The sequence below is a fragment of the Notolepis coatsorum genome (assembly GCF_963971535.1).
Source record: "Notolepis coatsorum genome assembly, chromosome: 2".
Lineage (NCBI taxonomy): Eukaryota > Metazoa > Chordata > Actinopteri > Aulopiformes > Paralepididae > Notolepis > Notolepis coatsorum.
Genome location: NC_140166.1, coordinates 162,696,741 through 162,717,970, shown reverse-complemented (window position 1 = coordinate 162,717,970; position 21,230 = coordinate 162,696,741). Strand labels below are relative to the sequence as shown.

The window sequence follows — 21,230 nt, the reverse complement described above, 5'->3', positions numbered from 1 at the left end:
GTGTGATAGTAAAGGGTTAACTTTCTGTCGTGTGGCAGTGAAAGGGTTAAAGAGGGAGGACAGACTAACCATCAGCATTCCATTCTCCTCCAGTCAGAAACCTTTGCTTTTGTCACGAAAAAGTGCATGCGTTGCTAATGCACTGTATCAAACGATGGGTTTATATACCCTTTATTATTATTATTATTTATTTTTTTCACCTGTTTTTCTATTTTTCTCCCCATCCCAATTGAGTCGTTATGCCAATTCCCCCCCTCCCCTACCTGGTTGTGTGCATGTTCCTCCTACTGGTCGGTACAAGGGAACCCTGAAGCCTACCACATGCTTCCTCCGACACATGTGGAGACAGCCAGTGGCTCTTTTTTCACCTGGCAGCGAGGACTCTCATTGGTGAAGCGTAACGCGTGGGAGGTCACGCTGCCTTCACCATTTCCTGCCTTTCGCTGAGCAGGCGCCCAGACCTGACCTGTAGGCGTCGCTGTCCACAACGCCAGATTACCACCCATGACTTCCCTCCCCCTAACTCAGCCAAACGAGTTAGTATGACGACCGGCCCAAGCCGCAGGGCAATGCTGACTCCGGGAGTCGAGACCGCAGCCTCTTGCATTGGTGACGAGCGCAATCTCCGCTATGCCACCCGACCGCCCCTATAGACCCTTTCTAGGTAATATTATTTACTATCTCCACTGTAACCATGTGTTCCAGCTCATGGAATGCCTGGCAATGAGCTACTATCTGTCACAGAATAATCTTAAGAAATGTATGGAACTTGATCAGACATTCTTTCCTCCCTCTTTACTTTCCTGCCTGTTATCAGGGTTCGCACAAGGTCCTTGAAGTGCTTAAAGTGCTTGATTTTCAAATAAACCATTCACATTGAAAGTTTTGTTCATCCATGATAAAATTGTCCTAGTTACTTAGTAACTAATTGTCGGAAATAGGTTTTAAGCCATACATATTGGATAAATAGCATTTAAAAGTGAATTGTATCCTTTCAAATGCCCTTTTAAAATGAAAAATGGTGCTTAGGAAAGTACTTGAAAGTCCTTGAATTTCATTTTGCAATGTCTGTGGGAACCCTGTGTTATTTATTGTGATCACTGAGGACTCTGGACCTCCACACATACACACACACACACACACACACACACACACACACACACACACACACACACACACACACACACACACACACACACACACACACACACGTGAACAAATGGTCATATCCACTTTGAAGTGAAAGTCTTGTTTGTGGTAAGAGGATGACAGCATTAAGGAAGTACTCACACACAGAGAACAAAAGAGGAACTCAGACTAGAGTCTGCATTTTAAATATTATATTTGTCATACACAGCAGATTGTACAGACAGAGAAACATACATATTGCAGACATTTCCATCCATGTTGGACTTTCCTCAGTGCAAAAGGATGACAAAAAAATAAGTTATATATATACAATATACACACACTGTATATACTCTTATCATATATAATGAAGCCACCTGTTGGTCTGGTATTAACTGTGTTGTTTGCTTGCTTGACATTCCAGACCCCAGGTTTCCCAACGAAGGGAAGGTGGAGCTGATGTTCTCAGAGAGCCCTGAGAAGATAGCAGGTATGTTGCTCTCAGAGAGCCCTGAGAAGATAGCAGGTATGTTGCTCTCAGAGAAGAGGTGTCAGGGTTTGCACAAGGTAAAAAATAAAAAAAAATAAACTCAAGGCCTGGAATTCCTTTAAAACAGCCCATTTTTTAACAAGGTGCTTAAAAAGTCATTGAAATTAAAATCAACCATTCGCATTGAAAGTTTTGTTCATCCATGATAAGATTTTTCTGAATCAAGAATTATTTTTAATTTATTTAAAGTGTAACTAATTGTCGGAAATTGGTTTTAAGCCATAAATATTGGATCAAATCTTTTTCTATTAACTCATTGGGCGCCACCCTCTTTCCCCATCTGTACTCAATGGCGCCAGCGTTATTGACCATTTTAGCGATGTTTGCAGACCCATCGTGTGTTCTGTATTATAGCTATGGAGACAATAGTATGGCTCATTTGACAGGCATTGTTCATAGTCCATCACTGACTAATCAGTTAATTTCTACATACTGTAGTTTGTGCGCTATTATACGCTAAACATCGGCCCTTTCCAAAATAATCCAGTCTTTTTTCATAGATCGCGAGATATGATGCGTTATATGCAATATGCCCAACTCGTTCTGGTTGATTTCCTGAAACCCCAAATACTTCCAAATCAAAGGTATATACCATGTACATATGTGTCTTCACAAAATCATCAAGGGGGGGGGGGGTCGATTTAACTAGAAACTGCGATCGTGTTTGTCGAGCATGTTTTACGTCCGGTAAAACACGACACTGTGATAGTCATCAGTGAGGAAAGGGGGGTCGTTTATGATTAATTGATTGTCAATAACGGCATTTGTTAGTACAACAGCATACGTTGATCAGAGCGATGGCTCTGATGGCAATGGACAATCAAGCTGAAATTAACGTTAGATTACTCTTACCTGTGGCCGATGAGACTGCAAAAATAATATTCCAATTATTTGATTGCCATCTGCTAGATCGTATGTCCATTTGGCCCAAGCCATAACCCCCAAAAGCATAATGATTCTGGCGTCCCGAAGGCAATTCAATGCAATCAAGTGTGTATCTTGATCCACGTTACTAGATAACTCCGCCCGGAAGACATTCAATGACGCAAAGAGTCAAACTTCCTTCAGAAAGTAAGTGCAACATCGGCTGCATACCACCAGGCGGCGGTATCGGACCGTTGCGATCTCAGACAGAGTGCCACACATTTCCACAGCACAGCAGGATGAATTATGAATGGAAATAGCGAATAAAAGAAATAACGATCATAATAACGAGTATACTCGTTGCTGGCGTCCAACGATTGGCGGGCTATAACGAGTTGACTCGTTGTTGGCGGCCATTGTGTTAACAATTGTGTGTATTGAGCCGTACTGTATTGTACCCATTCTGCAATCTGTTAAATAAAGTTTTCATTCATTCATTCAGCCTTAATTTGTAGCTAACATTGTATTGCATTATCTCAGGACTTTAACATGTCTATTTTATCATGTCTATTTTATGTCTATTTTATTATCTGTTTATTATGTCTATTTTATTATGTAGTATTATTGCACAATCAAAGCGGGCATGGCCACCCGCATTTCACTGTATGCCCTGGTATGTATGTGACAAATAAACCTCTCTCTCTCTCTCTCTCTCTCTCTCTCTCTCTCTATCTCTGTCTCTCTTCCCCGTCTCTTCTCTTTCTTTCTCCCTCTTTCTCTATCTAAGATAAGATACGATATTAAATGTATTGATTCGGGCGTCATAGCAGCATGGGTTAGGGGGGAGGGGAGGTACAGGTATGGGCAGGGTAAGACATTTACATTTAGTAATTTAGCTGACACTTTTATCAAAAGCGACTTACAAGTTCTGTACCACAAGTCAGCAGGAACCTTCATAAGTTTGACATTTCAATCACAAGACAATTTGGGGCCAAGCAGCGACATAAATTATAAGCAATACAATTTGATCTGAATATAAAAATATGAGAAAAATAAACAGTGTAAACAATATAATTAACTGAATATAAAAATATGAGAAAAACAGTGTAAACAAAGGTGCAGATGAGGGTCTGAATGCCCTCTCTCTCTCTCTCGTTCTCCCTCTTCCCCCCTCCCCTTGTTCACATTCCCTCTCTTATGCTCCCTATCTCTCTCCATCTCTCTCTCTCTCTCTCTCACACACACACACACACTGTCTCTCCTAATCTCTCTACCCTCTTGACACATTGTCTGGTAGCGCTGCTGACTAACGAGGCCTTCACGTTTTATTGTCTGTCTCAACCGAAGCGCACCGACACACATGACTCACTTGTGACCATGACACCCACACACAGTGACCACAGCTTGACACCAGGTCCTCCTGGGCTCAGTGATTGGCAGATAATCAGGCTGAATTGTATTCCAATCGTTCCAAAGTAGGCGGGACTAGTGATTGGTGATTCATACAGTAGGTCTAGATCCGGGCAAGATTAGTGACTATAAACATACAGTTAAAAAAAACAATTACTCTGAAAACGCTGCTTAGACCTTTTCTAATGTGAAAACATAAAGATTCCCGTCGCAGTGTTTGCTAATACAATAGCTGACGGGGAATACACTGGAGCCCGAGCTGTTCCCTAGTAACATAACTCTTCTGAAAAGGCCTTTAAAACGACAGGGAGCTTCGGTTACAGGTGCAGGGTTCCCACTTGTCCTGGAAAACCTGGAATACCTGGAAATTCAGAGACTAGATTTTCAGTCATGATAAACCTGGAAAATAGACTTAAATGACCAAATAAAAATGTTTTTATGTTGTCCTGGAAACGTTTTAGTTTTTTTAGCCCCTCATTCAGATCGCCTAATGCAAACCTAGATGTGTATTTTGTTTGAAACTCGACTGTTGGTGGGAATATAACAGTGCCACCCAATCAGGGGCCCGTGGGCCAAGTTTGGTCCCCACACTCCCTTTGTTTCGGTCCTCCATGGCATTTGACAAGCTCATGTTTATTTTCCTCTTGTTTTTAAAGTGCTGGTAAATCCCAACTGTAATGACTACAAAACCTTTGTGCGGCTAAATAGTACATCATCTACATAGTAGATTAGTAGTACATAAACGGCACCAAAATCAAAATGTCTCAAACTCACTGGCATAATAGTACTCTGAAATGCTCTGCTGAAAAACATCTTATCCACAATACATAACAAAATGACTTTCAAAAAATATATTAAGAGATATCTTGCAAACTTGTCAAGTATGTAACTTGTAACTGAGGGGTACAATTCCCTGACTGTATTGTTAGATATGATACTTACTACCACTACCTCTTGTACTTTAGACTCTGGCCACCCAGTACTAGGTATAAATAATTATGATAAACACTCCCACCTGATGAAACGGATCCAACACAAATGTACCAAGTCGAAAGTCTGCGTTTAATAATAATACATAGCAAAAGGTATGTACAACGATCACTTAATTACATTTATGATTTGAAATAGTATGCACTTTTATGGCAAATGAGTATTCGTAGGTAGATCAATATCGAATGTCCAATCTCTGATTGCGCAGGAAGCAAATATACAACCTGGAATATTTAGGGAACAATAGCAATGATACTTGAATGATTATATAGCTGGATACACTAGGGGAAGGTTCCGACTGCTTGTAGGACAGCTGGAGGGGGGGGGTAGAGTCTGGCTGTATCCCGTCTGGCCGAGGGTATCCTGGGAGAGCCCACAGTCGTGCGACCCGGTGCCCAGCGATCCTCGATCCACAGATGAAAGCAGTTGGACTCTCTGTGGCCGGCGTCCTCCGGTCCACGATGGAGAGACGTGAGGCGACCTCGTCGTGTAGAGCGTCTTCTCACCTGTCGTCCTCTCCGGGGGGGGTATTTCCAACACACCGCAGTGTTGGCCTTTATCCATAGAATAATCAAAGTACTCAAAGCATAATCCAAGCCGGGGAAGGCTAGCCGTCGTCGGTAGAATAATCCAATATACAGGTCCACTCGCTCTTTGGCCTGGAGCTCCTCGGGTGCAGCTTCACGTGGGGTCAACCACCCTGGATAAGCGTCCAGCTGATGCCCGAAACGATGGGGGTGCTGATTACTATAGAACTCTTACCGCACGAGGCACTACATATGAATAGACTATTATTAGCTTAATAGAATACGTCCAACTCGACGATATAGTGCCAAATATGACTATTCAAATATTAATATACACGATGTCTCAATGCCGATACTGGGCCGAATTGGCCTTACTGCCCACACGTGGTTCGCGGGGAGGCTTTTGCGTCTGTCACTCTGTTGGAGGGTAAGGAACTGGACTAAAAGAAAGCTCTACTTTAATAGCGCAGTATATATACGCACTATGAACAAATAGTACCATTAGTGGTGCGGTAGACATATTCCTACGCGGAACTAGGACTTGTCCATACATGTTGAGCGGTACGATTGAACCTGGTCTGAGGGGTATGGCGACCTGGCACCAAGGTCTCGTCCAATGGTAGAATGGAGACTATTATGGGATGTTCAGTAGACTAGAAGGGATATTCAATGCATATTGTACAAGGAATATACAAGGGATATCAGGGGATATACAAATACAATTAAATATATATATATAAATAAATATATATATTCGGTTTAATCTGATCCTTCAGAACAGCCGCCCCCTAATTGGTCCCAACCCAATTAGTTAAGCAGAGACAGATTAACCGCACTGTCTACCACTCAAGGGTTCGCTGTAAGGGTCAGTCAACTCACAAAGTCATAGGGTCATGGTCATCATCGATTGTGTCTGGGAGTCGGGGCAGTTCTATGAGCCTCGCCACAGGACGGGTGTAAATGCGCCCCTGGACGAGTACTTCAGCTGCTCGGACCTTGCCATCGGCACCGGTGATCACTTTGCTTACGCGGCCAGCCGGCCACATAGCTCTGGGTAGTGACTGGTCAATAATAATGACGACTGTTCCTTCCGTCAAATTGTCTCTCTCTTTTACCCACTTCTGGCGGGTCTGTAGAGACGGTAGGTAGTGCAGTAGGAAACTGCTCCAAAACTTGTCGGCTAATACTTGGCTGTACCTCCACATTCGTCGGCCGTTCGCTTCTTCAGGCCGGTACATTGTCTGGGGTAACGCGGGATCTAGCCGCCCCATCAGGAGGGTGTTGGGGGTGACTGGGTCGACATCTGCTACATCACTGGAGACGTAACCGAGGGGCTTTGAGTTCAATACTCCCTCAATCTCCGTGAGGACTGTCATTAGGACTTCTTCCGCCACAGTCTGGGCTCCAAGTACTGCGTACAGGGCTGTCTTTATAGAACGTACTTCTCGTTCCCAAGTTCCACCGAAGTGGGGTGCGTTTGGGGGGTTGAATTGGAAGTCAATCTGGGCTGGAGCGAGGTGGGTCTTAAGTTCTGGGCCCATAGCTTGGAAGCTCTCCCTCAGCTCTCTTTCTCCGCCTTTGAAGTTTGTCCCGTGATCGGACAATAATGTAGACGGTTTTCCTTTCCGTGATGTGAATCTTCGGAAGGCCATAAGGAATGAGTCTGCGCTCATGGTCGGAAGGAGCTCGATATGTATCGCTCTGGTGGTCATGCATTTGAATACAATACCCCACCGCTTCTCGGTGCCTCTTCCTTTCTTTATGTGCAGCGGGCCAAAACAGTCCATGCCTGTTGAGTGGAATGGCTTGTCGCCGAGTCGGAGGCGACATGGAGGTAGGTCAGCCATCCGTGGTATGCTGGGCTGCGCGCGCCACTTTCGGCAGTCTAGACAGGTTCGCTGGAAGCGTCGCACCGCCTCTCTTCCTTGAAGTATCCAGTAACGACGTCTGATTTCCGCGAAGACTCTCTCTGCTCCTGCGTGGTGTACATCCTCGTCGTATTTCTTTATAATCAGCTCTGTGACCTTGTGTCGGCTGTTCAATACGATCGGGTACTTAATGTCATCCGGTAAATTGGGGGCTCTCCGCAGGCGACCACCCACTCTGATGAGGGTATGTGTGTCACTCTCGGGGGCCAGATGAATCAATCTGCTGTCTGATGGGACGGGCTTTCCTCCCTGTAGACAGTCTAGTTCATCGGGGAACGAGTCTCTCTGGGCTCGTTGCAGTAGAAGCAGTTCTGCTTCCTCGTAGTCAGCTGCTGACATATCAGCGGGGGACTTAATCTCTGGGTGGTGCCGCAGGAATGTCCGTTGCTGCGCACTCTCTATGGTAATGCAATCGTCTATGTTGGGGTCTGCGGAGATAACAGTGCTCAATCCACAGAACATGGGTTTCTTATTCTCAGCCTCCTCGTCACTTGCTTCCCTCGGGGTGGGCGTGGGCCAATCTCCTTCCGGGAGCTTGAGGAATGCTGGTCCGTCACTGTAGATGTTATGACGGGTTAAGTCATCTAGGGACATTCCCCGGGTGATGACGTCAGCTGGGTTGTGTTTTGTATCAACATAGCGCCAGTTTGCTTCTCCGGTTAACTCTCCGGTTAACTCTTGAATCTCAGTGACTCTGACTCCCACGAAGACTTTGTATTTGCATGAATCCGATTTGATCCAGGCGAGTACTGTCGTGGAATCTGACCACAGGATTGTTCTATGCACCGGAATGGTGAGCTCATGTTGGATGAGCGTGGCTAGATGCGCTCCTGCGAGGGCTGCGCAGAGCTCTAGACGTGGGATAGACTGTTGCTTGCGTGGGGCTATTCTCGAGCGGGCGAGGATGAATGCTGTGTAGATCTCTCCCCCCTCTTCTTGGGCCCGCAAGTAGGCTACTGATCCGTAGGCGACCTCGGAGGCGTCACTGAAGACGTGTAAATCCATTTTACATGTCTCTGGCCTCACCGTGGGTGGGAAGTAGCTTCGGCGTATATTAACGCCTGGGAGTGAGTGGAGTTCCATCTCCCACTCTCTCCAGGTGGATGCAAGGTGTGCGGGAATGGGGTCGTCCCAGCCCTGGTCCTTGTCCCACAATGCTCGTACAATCATCTTTGCCCTGGTGGTGTACGGTAGTATACATCCTAATGGGTCATATTGTCGGGCGAGTGTTCTGTACACACTCCGTCTGATGGTCGGTATTGCCGTCGACCTTCCCTGCTCCGTGGTCAGGGGTTTGTGTCTATAGTGGAGCGAATCTGTTTTGAAGCGCCACACTAGTCCTAGTGTCATCTCTTGGGCTTCTCCTGGGATTGTGGCCATCCAGGTCTCGCTGCTCGCTGCCTTGTCCTCGGAGGAGAGGCTGCGCAGTACGTGCGGATCGCTGCTGGCCCACTGCCTGAGATCAAAGCCGCCTTTGATCAGAGAGGCGCGGAGTTTATGTAGGAGAGCCTCGGCTTCTTCCTGGGTCGAAACGCTTTGTAGACAGTTATCTACGTAGAAGCTGTTCTTCACACTGTGTCGGACCTCTTCGTCCGCTGCTGGGTCCTCTGCGACATGTCTCTGTAGTGCAAATGTAGCACAGCATGGGCTGCATGTAGTTCCGAAAGGGAGGACTTCCCATTGGTAGATGGCTGGGTGCTCATCTCCTGGCCTCTCTCTCCATAGGAACCGCAACAGGGGCTTGTCCTCCTCTACTAATCTCACCTGCAGGAACATCCCTTTGATATCCCCGCTGATAGCCACCTTGTCCTGGCGGAAGCGGAGTAGTACGCCTAGTAGGGAGGGGCCGAGTGTAGGACCGGGCAATAGCTCTTTATTCAGATTCTGGGATCCGATCTGGTAGCTGCAGTTAAACACGATGCGGTCTTTGCCGTTGTGATGAACCTTGTGGTGGGGCACGTACCACGATTCAGTCGTCTGGTCGGCCTCTTTAATGTCAATCTTTGTGACGTGTCCCGCTGTGATGAGCTTCTCAATCTCAGCGCGGTATACACTTTCTTGGGCGGGGTCCTTGGCTAAGCGCCGCTCTGTGTTTAGTAGGTACCGCTCTGTGGCGTCTTTCTTTGCGTGAAAGGTAGGCATCCCTTCCCGCCGCAGGAGTGGCGTGGCGTATCTCAACACGCCGCTGACTGGGACTCTCTTTGTTCCCGTCTCGAGGAGGTTAATGGCGTAGATGTCGTCTTTAGAGCGAATGTCTTTCTTTTCGTTCTTAAAGGGCATTTGTTCTAAGGTCCATAGCCTCTCTACATGCTGCAGGAGTGCGGTGTCTCCCTCTGTGACTCGGGAGTGGAGACAGCTAGTGGCTGTGGTTCGGTTGAGAGATTTGGCGAGTGGGCCTTGGAGAGTCCATCCTAGGCGGGTCTCCACTGCTGCAGGACAGCCTCTGGGTCCGGTATGAACCCGGTCTATCGGGACAATGAGGTCTGCATGGTCGGAGCCTATCAACAGTGTCGGGGTAGCACCGTCTATGAGTGGGATCGGTAGCTTGCGTAGATGTACATATTTCTCCATCAGCTTGGCTACGGGGTATGTGTACCGCGAGAGTCCTATTTCTTGGCTGGTGAAAGCGTCTGTAATCCTGTACCGTCGCTCGGGCTGGCCGCTTGCTGCGATAGAGAATGAGACATTCTCGCCCTTTATCGTTTTCAAATCTCTTCTTATTGTCCGAATTGTCATTTGGTTTTCGCTCCCCCGCAGCCCTAGCTGGGCCGCAGCGGACGCGAGCAGAAGGGTCTTCTCTGACCCGTCATCAAGGACGGCGTAAGTGTCCATGACTTTATTCTGGTAGCTCAATGTCACACGGACTACCTTTAAGAGCACTCTGGCTCCGCTGCTGCTGGCGGGGTCGATGTACATGACGCTTGCTTTGCTGCTTGATGGTGCGGGTGGAGGCCGCCGTCTGTTACTGTCGTGGAGTATGTCCAGATGGGCTCCATCGCACCGACTGCACTTTTTCTTTAAGCGGCATTCGGCTGCCATGTGTGATCGCGCACAGCGAAAACAGCGTCTGTTGGACTTTATCCATTGACTCGCTTCCTCCGCATTCATCTTGGGGAATGAGTCACATTGTGACAGCCAGTGTTCTTTCTCACAGTAGGGGCACACTATCTTCCACTTCTCCTTTCTTGAGGGGGTACTGTGGCTCCTACTGCTTGGCACTGACTCCGATTGGTGCATGACAGTCACCGATCTTCTTCCATCATTTAGTCTCCTGGTTCCTTCTCTGGAGCCAGGGGTGCTCCGTCCGAATGTATCTAGCCGTAAGCTGCTGACTTCTCTCGCCAGGAAGTCGGCTAGATCGAGGAGGTTCGGTTCGGGGCCATTAGGGTCTCGGTGGTCTCTCTGCCGCCTAAAGCGCTCCTGTCGGGCGGTCGGTAGCTTCTCCAAGATCCTCTCTACATTTGAGTTGGCGTATAGTTCATGCCTACCCTTTTCCCTCTGCGCTCCCAGCATCCCTACTAGGGACTGCACTCTGATGGACAGGTCGTCCAGTGCTCGATTGTCTATTGCTGGGGGTAGGCGGTCGATGTGCCTGATCTCCTGGATCACGTAATCCCATATACGTCCATATCTCTGGTCCAACGCTACCAGCGCTGCGGTGTATGGGGTCGTGGAAGTGGCGTAGGCGAGCGCTATGTTGTGCGCGCGGGGTACCTTTAAATGCTTCAGTAGTATCGCGTATTTATGGCGTTCATCAATGACATCCACCAACATTGTCTCCAGACACATGCGGAGCTCCGTATACTGGGCCCGGTTCTCCTGGGTGAAGTCTGGTACCATAGGTGTGCCAATGTATGACGCGGATTGTTGATACATCGGCGAGCGTTGGGGGAGAGGCCTCCTAGGCGAGTCTCCTCCTGCTCCTTGGCGTGGGCTGGTACCGGCTGTGTACCATGGCCCGCTGGTCCAGGTGCTGTTCCTCGGTGCGGGTCGTGCGTCGTGCTCACCCGTGAATAGCGTCGGGGGTCTGTAGCGCAGCTCCGCGGGGGTATAGCCTGGGCTGTACTGGACCTCCTGGTCCGGTAGAGTACTGTGCTGTCGTCGGGCGTGGTTCTCCTCCTCTTCCTCTTCGTCTTCCGTTAGGTCATCCAGGGCTTGTAGTCTCTGATTTAGCCTCTCCGCAGTGTATGCTGCTCCTTCCCGGTGGCTGGGTCTCGCTTGGACCGGTTGGGGAAGGGGGTCTGCGGGGGGTATAAACCTCGTCTGTTGGTCAAGTTCAGGGTCGCTTACTCGGCTAGGGGATGCCGCCCTGGAGTGATGTCTAGACGAGTTCCTGGAGCCTCTGGTGGAGGGAGGGGGTGTTGTCCTTCTGATCAGCTGTTCTATTAGTTGCGCTTGTGCTCTGTCGCGCTCGGCTTCGCGCTTGGTGAGATCCGATTCTCTCTGGGCACCGGTGGCGGCGCGCTGGGCGTCGGCCCGGTCTCTTGCCATATTCTCTTCCATCTGAATGCGTCTTATTTCCAGGCGTATGTGCTCTTCTTCGCTCCGTTGCTGTATCTGCAATCGATCGCGTTCACCCTGGAGTCTATCGCGTTCAGTAGAGGCTTTCAGGCTGACGAGGAATGCCTGCTGTAGTGTCCTCTCTGCCTCGCTGGGAGAAGACGGTTGTATAGGGGAGCCGTCCCTTGGGGTACTCCGTGCGGAGTCTTGGAGCTCTATCTCCACGGTGCTCTCCTCATCTTCTTCCTTGCCGAGTTCTCTCTCGGTAGTGTTGTCTTCCTCCCGGGACTCGTCGGGGACTACTTCTTCGGTATTGGCGGGGTGTAAAGTCATGTCTGGTTCCCCCTGGTCCCCACCGTGAGCTGGGTCAGTTACGTTAGAACCCATAGGGGCCTCTATGGTCGGGGTAGCCTGGTCGTTAGGGTTAGACATAATTTTACTTTCTAGTTTTACCGCGTTTACTGTTGGTAGAAGACTAGGTTGTTGACTGACAGCGTAAGCCTCTAGGTACTGAGGGAGCTGTCGTTTGCGCCGCGGGCGTTGTTGGTTAGGAGGATCGTTTCGTGGAGTGTTCATCATAGGCCATTTTAATATTAATAACACTATATTAATATTACACTGATTACCATCCGGCTCGAAGGACCAATTGTAACTGAGGGGTACAATTCCCTGACTGTATTGTTAGATATGATACTTACTACCACTACCTCTTGTACTTTAGACTCTGGCCACCCAGTACTAGGTATAAATAATTATGATAAACACTCCCACCTGATGAAACGGATCCAACACAAATGTACCAAGTCGAAAGTCTGCGTTTAATAATAATACATAGCAAAAGGTATGTACAACGATCACTTAATTACATTTATGATTTGAAATAGTATGCACTTTTATGGCAAATGAGTATTCGTAGGTAGATCAATATCGAATGTCCAATCTCTGATTGCGCAGGAAGCAAATATACAACCTGGAATATTTAGGGAACAATAGCAATGATACTTGAATGATTATATAGCTGGATACACTAGGGGAAGGTTCCGACTGCTTGTAGGACAGCTGGAGGGGGGGGGGTAGAGTCTGGCTGTATCCCGTCTGGCCGAGGGTATCCTGGGAGAGCCCACAGTCGTGCGACCCGGTGCCCAGCGATCCTCGATCCACAGATGAAAGCAGTTGGACTCTCTGTGGCCGGCGTCCTCCGGTCCACGATGGAGAGACGTGAGGCGACCTCGTCGTGTAGAACGTCTTCTCACCTGTCGTCCTCTCCGGGGGGGGGGTATTTCCAACACACCGCAGTGTTGGCCTTTATCCATAGAATAATCAAAGTACTCAAAGCATAATCCAAGCCGGGGAAGGCTAGCCGTCGTCGGTAGAATAATCCAATATACAGGTCCACTCGCTCTTTGGCCTGGAGCTCCTCGGGTGCAGCTTCACGTGGGGTCAACCACCCTGGATAAGCGTCCAGCTGATGCCCGAAACGATGGGGGTGCTGATTACTATAGAACTCTTACCGCACGAGGCACTACATATGAATAGACTATTATTAGCTTAATAGAATACGTCCAACTCGACGATATAGTGCCAAATATGACTATTCAAATATTAATATACACGATGTCTCAATGCCGATACTGGGCCGAATTGGCCTTACTGCCCACACGTGGTTCGCGGGGAGGCTTTTGCGTCTGTCACTCTGTTGGAGGGTAAGGAACTGGACTAAAAGAAAGCTCTACTTTAATAGCGCAGTATATATACGCACTATGAACAAATAGTACCATTAGTGGTGCGGTAGACATATTCCTACGCGGAACTAGGACTTGTCCATACATGTTGAGCGGTACGATTGAACCTGGTCTGAGGGGTATGGCGACCTGGCACCAAGGTCTCGTCCAATGGTAGAATGGAGACTATTATGGGATGTTCAGTAGACTAGAAGGGATATTCAATGCATATTGTACAAGGAATATACAAGGGATATCAGGGGATATACAAATACAATTAAATATATATATATAAATAAATATATATATTCGGTTTAATCTGATCCTTCAGAACATAACTGTTATGTGTATTTGTTTAATTTGACTGGAATGTTAGATTTTTTATTTGTATTTGTATTTTTAGTTGTACATTTGTATTGTATTTGTTTTGCCAGGACCCCAGGAAGACTAGAATAGAATAGAATAGAATAGAAATACTTTTATTATCCCGTGGGAAATTTGACACTGCAAATCGCTCAACATTTAAACATTTAGACAGGACAGGTCACGAATTAGAATAATAACACAAATCAAATCAAGTTGCCTAGGTTAAGAGTAGAGTAAAATAGAATAAAAATGGAATAAAATATACAGTAAATAAATACAGTAAAAATATACTGAGCATGGGGGAAGGGGGGGGGGTACAGGTAGTAAAAACAACACAAGCATTGTAAACAAATTGGTCAATATAATTAACTATCTAACTAACTGAAATATATATTCACAGTATTCACAGTGTCACATAAGGTGCAGTATGCATCAGGTAGTGTTATTGTCCTCCTTGGGTTCCTATTAGTCCTAGGTCAATGTCTGGCAGCAGTCGCTGCCCCCTGTTGTGGAGCCTGGAGGCCGCTAGTCGCGGCCTCCTGCCACTATGGAGCTGCCGCTCTGTGCTCAGTGATGCAGTGAGGCACAGTGATGCATTGTATAGTCTGATGGCTGTTGGAATGAAGGACTTCCTGTGCCGTTCAGTGCTGCATTTGGGTAGTGTGAGCCTAGCACTGAACATGCTCCTCCTGTCAGCCAAGTCTGTGTATTTCCCTGATGGCCTGGAGCTTAGCAAGGCTCCTCCTCTCCGCCACCCTCGCTAGAGAGTCCAGCTCCACCCCAACCACGCTACTGGCCTTCCTGACCAGCTTATCCAGCCTGGTTGTGTCCCCTGCTCTCAGTCCGCTGCCCCAGCAGGTCACAGCGTACAAGAAGGCGCCCGCCACCACCGACTCATAGAACATCCTCAACATCCTTGTACAGACATTGAAGGATCTCAGCCTTCTGAGGAAGTAGAGTCGGCTCTGGCCCTTCTTGTACAGTGCCTCTGCGTGTTTTGACCCGTTCAGTTTGTTGTCGATGTGCACACCGAGATATTTGTACACCTCAACCATGTCCACATCAACTCCCCTGATGGAAACGGGGGTCACAGGTGCACTCCTCCTCCTCCCCAGCTCCACAACCAGTTCCTTGGTCTTCGCCACATTTAGCTGCAGGTGGTTTTTATCGCACCATGTGATGAAGTCCACTACCAGTTCCCGGTATTCCCTCTCGTCACCGTCCTTTATACATCCCACTATCGCAGAGTCATCAGAAAACTTCTGAAGGTGGCAGGACTCTGACCGATAGTGGAAGTCGTTGGTGTAGACAGTGAAGAGGAAGGGAGAGAGGACTGTCCCCTGCGGGGCCCCGGTGTTGCTGACCAGTCTGTCTGACACACAGCTCCGTAGGCGCACGTACTGTGGTCTGCCCGTCAGTTAGTCCACAACCCAGGACACCAGGGGGGCCTCTACCTGCATCGCCTCCAACTTCTCACCCAGTAGCCCAGGCCTTATGGTATCAAAAGCACTGGAGAAGTCAAAGAACATGACTCTCACAGTGCTCCCCGGCTTGTCTAGGTGAGTGTAGGCTCGGTTCAGCAGGTAGATGACAAGAACTGCGGGTTTTCAGCCTCTCCCCTCTCTCCTGGAGCTTAAGGGGGAGCTTAGTATTCCTCCATCTGAGGAGGTGGCTACAACATCAACACACAGTGACTACATGCAGTCACTGTGTGTTGTTGTAGCCAGCGGGTAAATCGCAATTTTTTTATTTGTTTGTCATGACAAACCAATTACATAATCCAACATATGTGTAAAGGCACAACATATTCCAGTTAACGGTATCTTTTTTTAATGATTTGTTACGGCGTAGTCGTTCTATATGAATTAAAAATGGGGGACCCTGATGTAAACAAGACAAACGTCTTTCTCAGGTCTGCATCCCCTTAACAATTGTGTGTATTGAGCCGTACTGTATTGTACCCATTCTGCAATCTGTTAAATAAAGTTTTCATTCATTCATTCATTCATTCATTCATTCATTCATTCATTCATTCATTCATTCATTCATTCATTCATTCATTCAGTCAATACTTCCATGCGTATAAATTGAGGAAGCGAGCAAGTCCGCGGCTGCTCGCTCTGCCGCGCACGGCAGCGGCAGAGCAGAGCGGTGGATAGGGGGGCGGGTCACGTGGGGGTCGCGGCCAATCAGAGGAACCCGGAAACCGAATTCCGTTGCGGAAAGGATACACGCAGTCGGGGCTGGTAGGCGAACTGGAGTGGGTCTAGGTGGGGTTTGGTCACCGGGCGGAGTTGCTCCAGGACTAACCTCTCCATGGTCTTCATTATGTGAGAGGTTAGAGCCACCGGCCTGTAGTCCTTGGACGTGCTGGGACGCGGGCACTTAGGGACAGGGACCACACCGGAGGTTTTCCACAGTGCCGAGGCTCTTTCATGTGTCTCTGATGGGGATCCTTTAATAAACATAAACATAATCTGAGTTTTACGTACAGCACAGTGCTACTTTCATATTGATTAAATTACTAGCGAGCAGTATTATATTATATATAATTATATATTATATAGCTTGTTCTTGAGGGTGGATCTCCTACTTGCCTTGAACTGACTGACACTCTGACCAGTTTCAGGCTCCTTGGTAGTAATTCTTGGTAGATGCTTCCAGTCACCCACAGGGGGCAGTGTTGCAGAGCAGGAACGGCTGAGTACATTGTATGCCAGCTGCACTTCTTTCTCACACACACACACACACGCACGCACGCACGCACGCATGCACGCACGCACACACGCACGCACACACACACACACACATGCACACGCACACACACTTACACACACTTACACACACATACACACACACACACACATGCACACACACATACACACACACATGCACACACGCACGTATGATGGATTAATAGATTTATTTTCGGTGAAGAATTTGTGGTAGAATAACTTTAGCCACGCATAATTATTTGACTCTCTTTTGAAATGTGATTTTGTCTGCTTGTCACCCCCAGGCAGGGAGCTGTGGCAGAACGCAGCCTGTGTGACAGTGGACTATGATACACTGGATCCTCTGGTGCGCAGAGATTCATATCGGTACATGTCTCCATCAGGAATAGGTAGGATACGTTCACAACACACACTCTTCTGGATATCTCTTTCTCTCAGTTTCTCTGACTCTCTTTCTCCCCCTCCATCTCTCCCCTCTCTTCCTCTCTCTCTTTCTCCCTATTCCTCTCTCTCTCTCCTTTCTTTCTTCCTCTCTCCCCCATTATCTCTATCTCTCTCTCTCTCATTCTCCCTCTTCCCCCCTTCTCCTCTTGTTCACTTTCCCTCTCCTACTCTATCTCTCTCTTTCTGTGTGTACACGTCTTTGTTTGTTTGTGTTTGTGTGTTCTTCCTGTTGGCTTCAGGCAGGATGTCTCGGGTAAACGATACATTTGGAGAAGTGGTAAGTTCTGGAAGTGCAATAAAGTTCACTACTCCTGCCCAATAATAACCAAAGCCCCCAGCTGTCTGTCTGGGGGGGGGGGGGGGGGGGGGGGGGGGGCACACCATCCTCTGTCAGACTCTCTCTCTGTCTGTCCAGGGGCCTCGTCCTCCTCTGTCAGACTCTCTCTCTCTCTCTCTCTCTCTCTCTCTCTCTCTCTCTCTGTCTGTCTGTCTGTCTGTCTGTCTGTCTGTCTGTCTGTCTGTCTGTCTGTCTGTCTGTCTGTCTGTCTGTCTGTCTGTCTGTCTGTCCAGGGGCCTCATCCTCCTCTGTCAGACTCTCTCTCTCTCTCTCTCTCTCTCTCTCTCTCTCTCTCTCTCTCTCTCTCTCTCTCTCTCTCTCTCTCTCTCTCTCTCTCTCTCCGTCTGTCCAGGGGCCTCATCACCAGGACCATGGAGTTATCAACTCTATCCACACCACCAAAATGTTACATCTTTTTTTATTAAAGTGATGGACAGCAGGCGTCAGTTAAATACATTTTAAGTCATTCAGTCAATTCAAAATATACATTTCAACTAATGAAGTTCACTTACATGTTCCAAACTATTTCTTTATCGTCCGGATAAAAGAGACGTTTTATGACAAAAAGATAATTGATTTTCAAATTTTTAAGGCGATCCACGACTAATCGATTAATTTGAACGGACACGTGTGCAGGTGAGGCCCTCTGTTTCAGCCAGCAGCGATAAACAGACGAGAGGAGCGGCACTGCTGCTGTTGCTGTGTGACTGTGTGGAAGGAGAACCACGAGAAGCACGGGACTCTTTTGCTAAAAGTTGAAAACGTGTGTGAACCCTTTCACTGCCGCACTACCAAACGGTTAACCCTTTCACTGTGACAATACACAGAAGGTTAACCCTCTCACTGCCACACGACGGCCGGTTAACACTTTCACTGCCACACTACAGACGGTTAACCCTTTAGTGTAACCGTCGGTAGTGTGATAGTAAAGGGTTAACCTTCTGTAGTGTGGCAGTGAAAGGGTGAAGAACCTCTCGGTGCAGAACGTGGAGAACGTGCAGAACCTCTCGGTGCTGATGTGGAGAACGTGGAGAACCTCTCGGTGCTGATGTGGAGAATGTGCAGAACCTCTCGGTGCAGAACGTGGAGAATGTGCAGAACCTATCTGTGCTGATGTGGAGAACGTGGAGAACCTCTCGGTGCTGATGTGGAGAACGTGGAGAACCTCTCGGTGCTGATGTGGAGAATGTGCAGAACCTCTCTGTGCTGATGTGGAGAACGTGGAGAACATCTCGGTGCTGATGTGGAGAACGTGAAGAACCTCTCGGTGCTGATGTGGAGAACGTGCAGAACCTCTCGGTGCTGATGTGGAGAACGTGCAGAACCTCTCGGTGCTGATGTGGAGAACGTGAAGAACCTCTCGGTGCTGATGTGGAGAACGTGCAGAACCTCTCGGTGCTGATGTGGAGAACGTGGAGAACCTCTCGGTGCTGATGTGGAGAACGTGAAGAACCTCTCGGTGCTGATGTGGAGAACTTGAAGAACCTCTCGGTGCTGATGTGGAGAACGTGCAGAACCTCTCGGTGCTGATGTGGAGAACGTGAAGAACCTCTCGGTGCTGATGTGGAGAACTTGAAGAACCTCTCGGTGCTGATGTGGAGAACGTGGAGAACCTCTCGGTGCTGATGTGGAGAACGTGAAGAACCTCTCAGTGCTGATGTGGAGAACGTGAAGAACCTCTCGGTGCTGATGTGGAGAACGTGCAGAACCTCTCGGTGCTGATGTGGAGAACGTGGAGAACCTCTCGGTGCTGATGTGGAGAACGTGAAGAACCTCTCGGTGCTGATGTGGAGAACTTGAAGAACCTATTGGTGCTGATGTGGAGAACGTGAAGAACCTCTCGGTGCTGATGTGGAGAACTTGAAGAACCTCTTGGTGCTGATGTGGAGAACGTGGAGAACCTCTCGGTGCTGATGTGGAGAACGTGAAGAACATCTCTGTGCTGATGTGGAGAACGTGAAGAACCTCTCGGTGCTGATGTGCAGAACGTGCAGAACCTCTCTGTGCTGATGTGGAGAACGTGGAGAACCTCTCGGTGCTGATGTGGAGAACGTGCAGAACCTCTCGGTGCTGATGTGGAGAACGTGCAGAACCTCTCGGTGCTGATGTGGAGAACGTGAAGAACCTCTCGGTGCTGATGTGGAGAACGTGCAGAACCTCTCGGTGCTGATGTGGAGAACGTGGAGAACCTCTCGGTGCTGATGTGGAGAACGTGAAGAACCTCTCGGTGCTGATGTGGAGAACTTGAAGAACCTCTCGGTGCTGATGTGGAGAATGTGGAGAACCTCTCGGTGCTGATGTGGAGAACTTGAAGAACCTCTTGGTGCTGATGTGGAGAACGTGGAGAACCTCTCGGTGCTGATGTGGAGAACGTGAAGAACATCTCTGTGCTGATGTGGAGAACGTGAAGAACCTCTCGGTGCTGATGTGCAGAACGTGCAGAACCTCTCTGTGCTGATGTGGAGAACGTGGAGAACCTCTCGGTGCTGATGTGGAGAACGTGCAGAACCTCTCGGTGCTGATGTGCAGAACGTGGAGAACCTCTCTGTGCTGATGTGGAGAACGTGAAGAACCTCTCGGTGCTGATGTGGAGAACGTGGATAACCTCTCGGTGCTGATGTGGAGAACGTGCAGAACCTCTCTGTGCTGATGTGGAGAACGTGAAGAACCTCTCTGTGCTGATGTGCAGAACCTCTCGGTGCTGATGTGGAGAACGTGAAGAACCTCTCGGTGCTGATGTGGAGAACGTGCAGAACCTCTCGGTGCTGATGTGCAGAACGTGGAGAACCTCTCTGTGCTGATGTGGAGAACGTGGAGAACCTCTCGGTGCTGATGTGGAGAACGTGGAGAACCTATCGGTGCTGATGTGGAGAACATGCAGAACATCTCGTGCTGATGTGGAGAACGTGCAGAACCTCTCTGTGCTGATGTGGAGAACGTGAAGAACCTCTCTGTGCTGATGTGCAGAACCTCTCGTGCTGATGTGGAGAACGTGAAGAACCTCTCTGTGCTGATGTGCAGAACCTCTCGGTGCTGATGTGGAGAATGTGCAGAACCTCTCGGTGCTGATGTGCAGAACGTGCAGAACCTAGCGCCACGATTCCAATGAAACGAAAGAGGAAATCGAAGCTAATGGTGAGAAGTAGAGTTGGGTTCCGTTCACATTTGAATTGATACCGGTACCCAACGGTACCTTTTTCTGTAAAAATTCCAAACATCAAATGAGTTATTATCATTATTATTTATTTAGAACAATTTGTTAATATATATATAATATATATATTATATATATATTAGGGCTGTCCCCGACTAAGGATTTGGATAGTCGACTATGATTGGCCAAAATGTGCCAATTAGTCAAAAATAAAATAAAAAAATAAAAGTATAATATTATTATTATTTTTTTGTATCATTCCATTTGGGCTGTGGGGGTGCTTAATGTCTGAAGGAGTCGACTGAAGGCTTCTAGTCCTCTGCAAAAGCATGCAATTGGTCCACTGATGGATACATCTTGATAGTGTGTTCATTAGACGGGTGAAATCCTCTTTCAGTGCCTCTGTGCCTGTTTTCGTAGGCAGTTAGCCTCTGGTATGCGTGCCATTAGCGTTAGCCACGCTTCTAGGCCTCTTTTCTTTTGGAAAGAATGATTTTTTTTTTTTTTTTTTTTTTTATAAATATATATATATTTTTTTGTATTCGACTAAGAGGTTGGCAGTCGACTACGGCCCCT

General features: G+C 48.0%; 1 protein-coding gene across 2 annotated transcripts in view; it reads left to right on the top strand.

Moving 5' to 3' along the window:
• The window catches only part of tns3.2 (tensin 3, tandem duplicate 2), a 258,371-nt gene that overhangs the window by 73,239 nt on the left and 163,902 nt on the right, over nt 1–21,230 (top strand). For both annotated transcript variants that reach the window (XM_084308688.1, XM_084308687.1), the window contains exons 11-12: nt 1,553–1,618; nt 17,004–17,108. In XM_084308688.1, the coding sequence (XP_084164814.1) occupies nt 1,553–1,618; nt 17,004–17,108 (171 nt within the window). The remainder of the gene's footprint in view (nt 1–1,552; nt 1,619–17,003; nt 17,109–21,230) is intronic.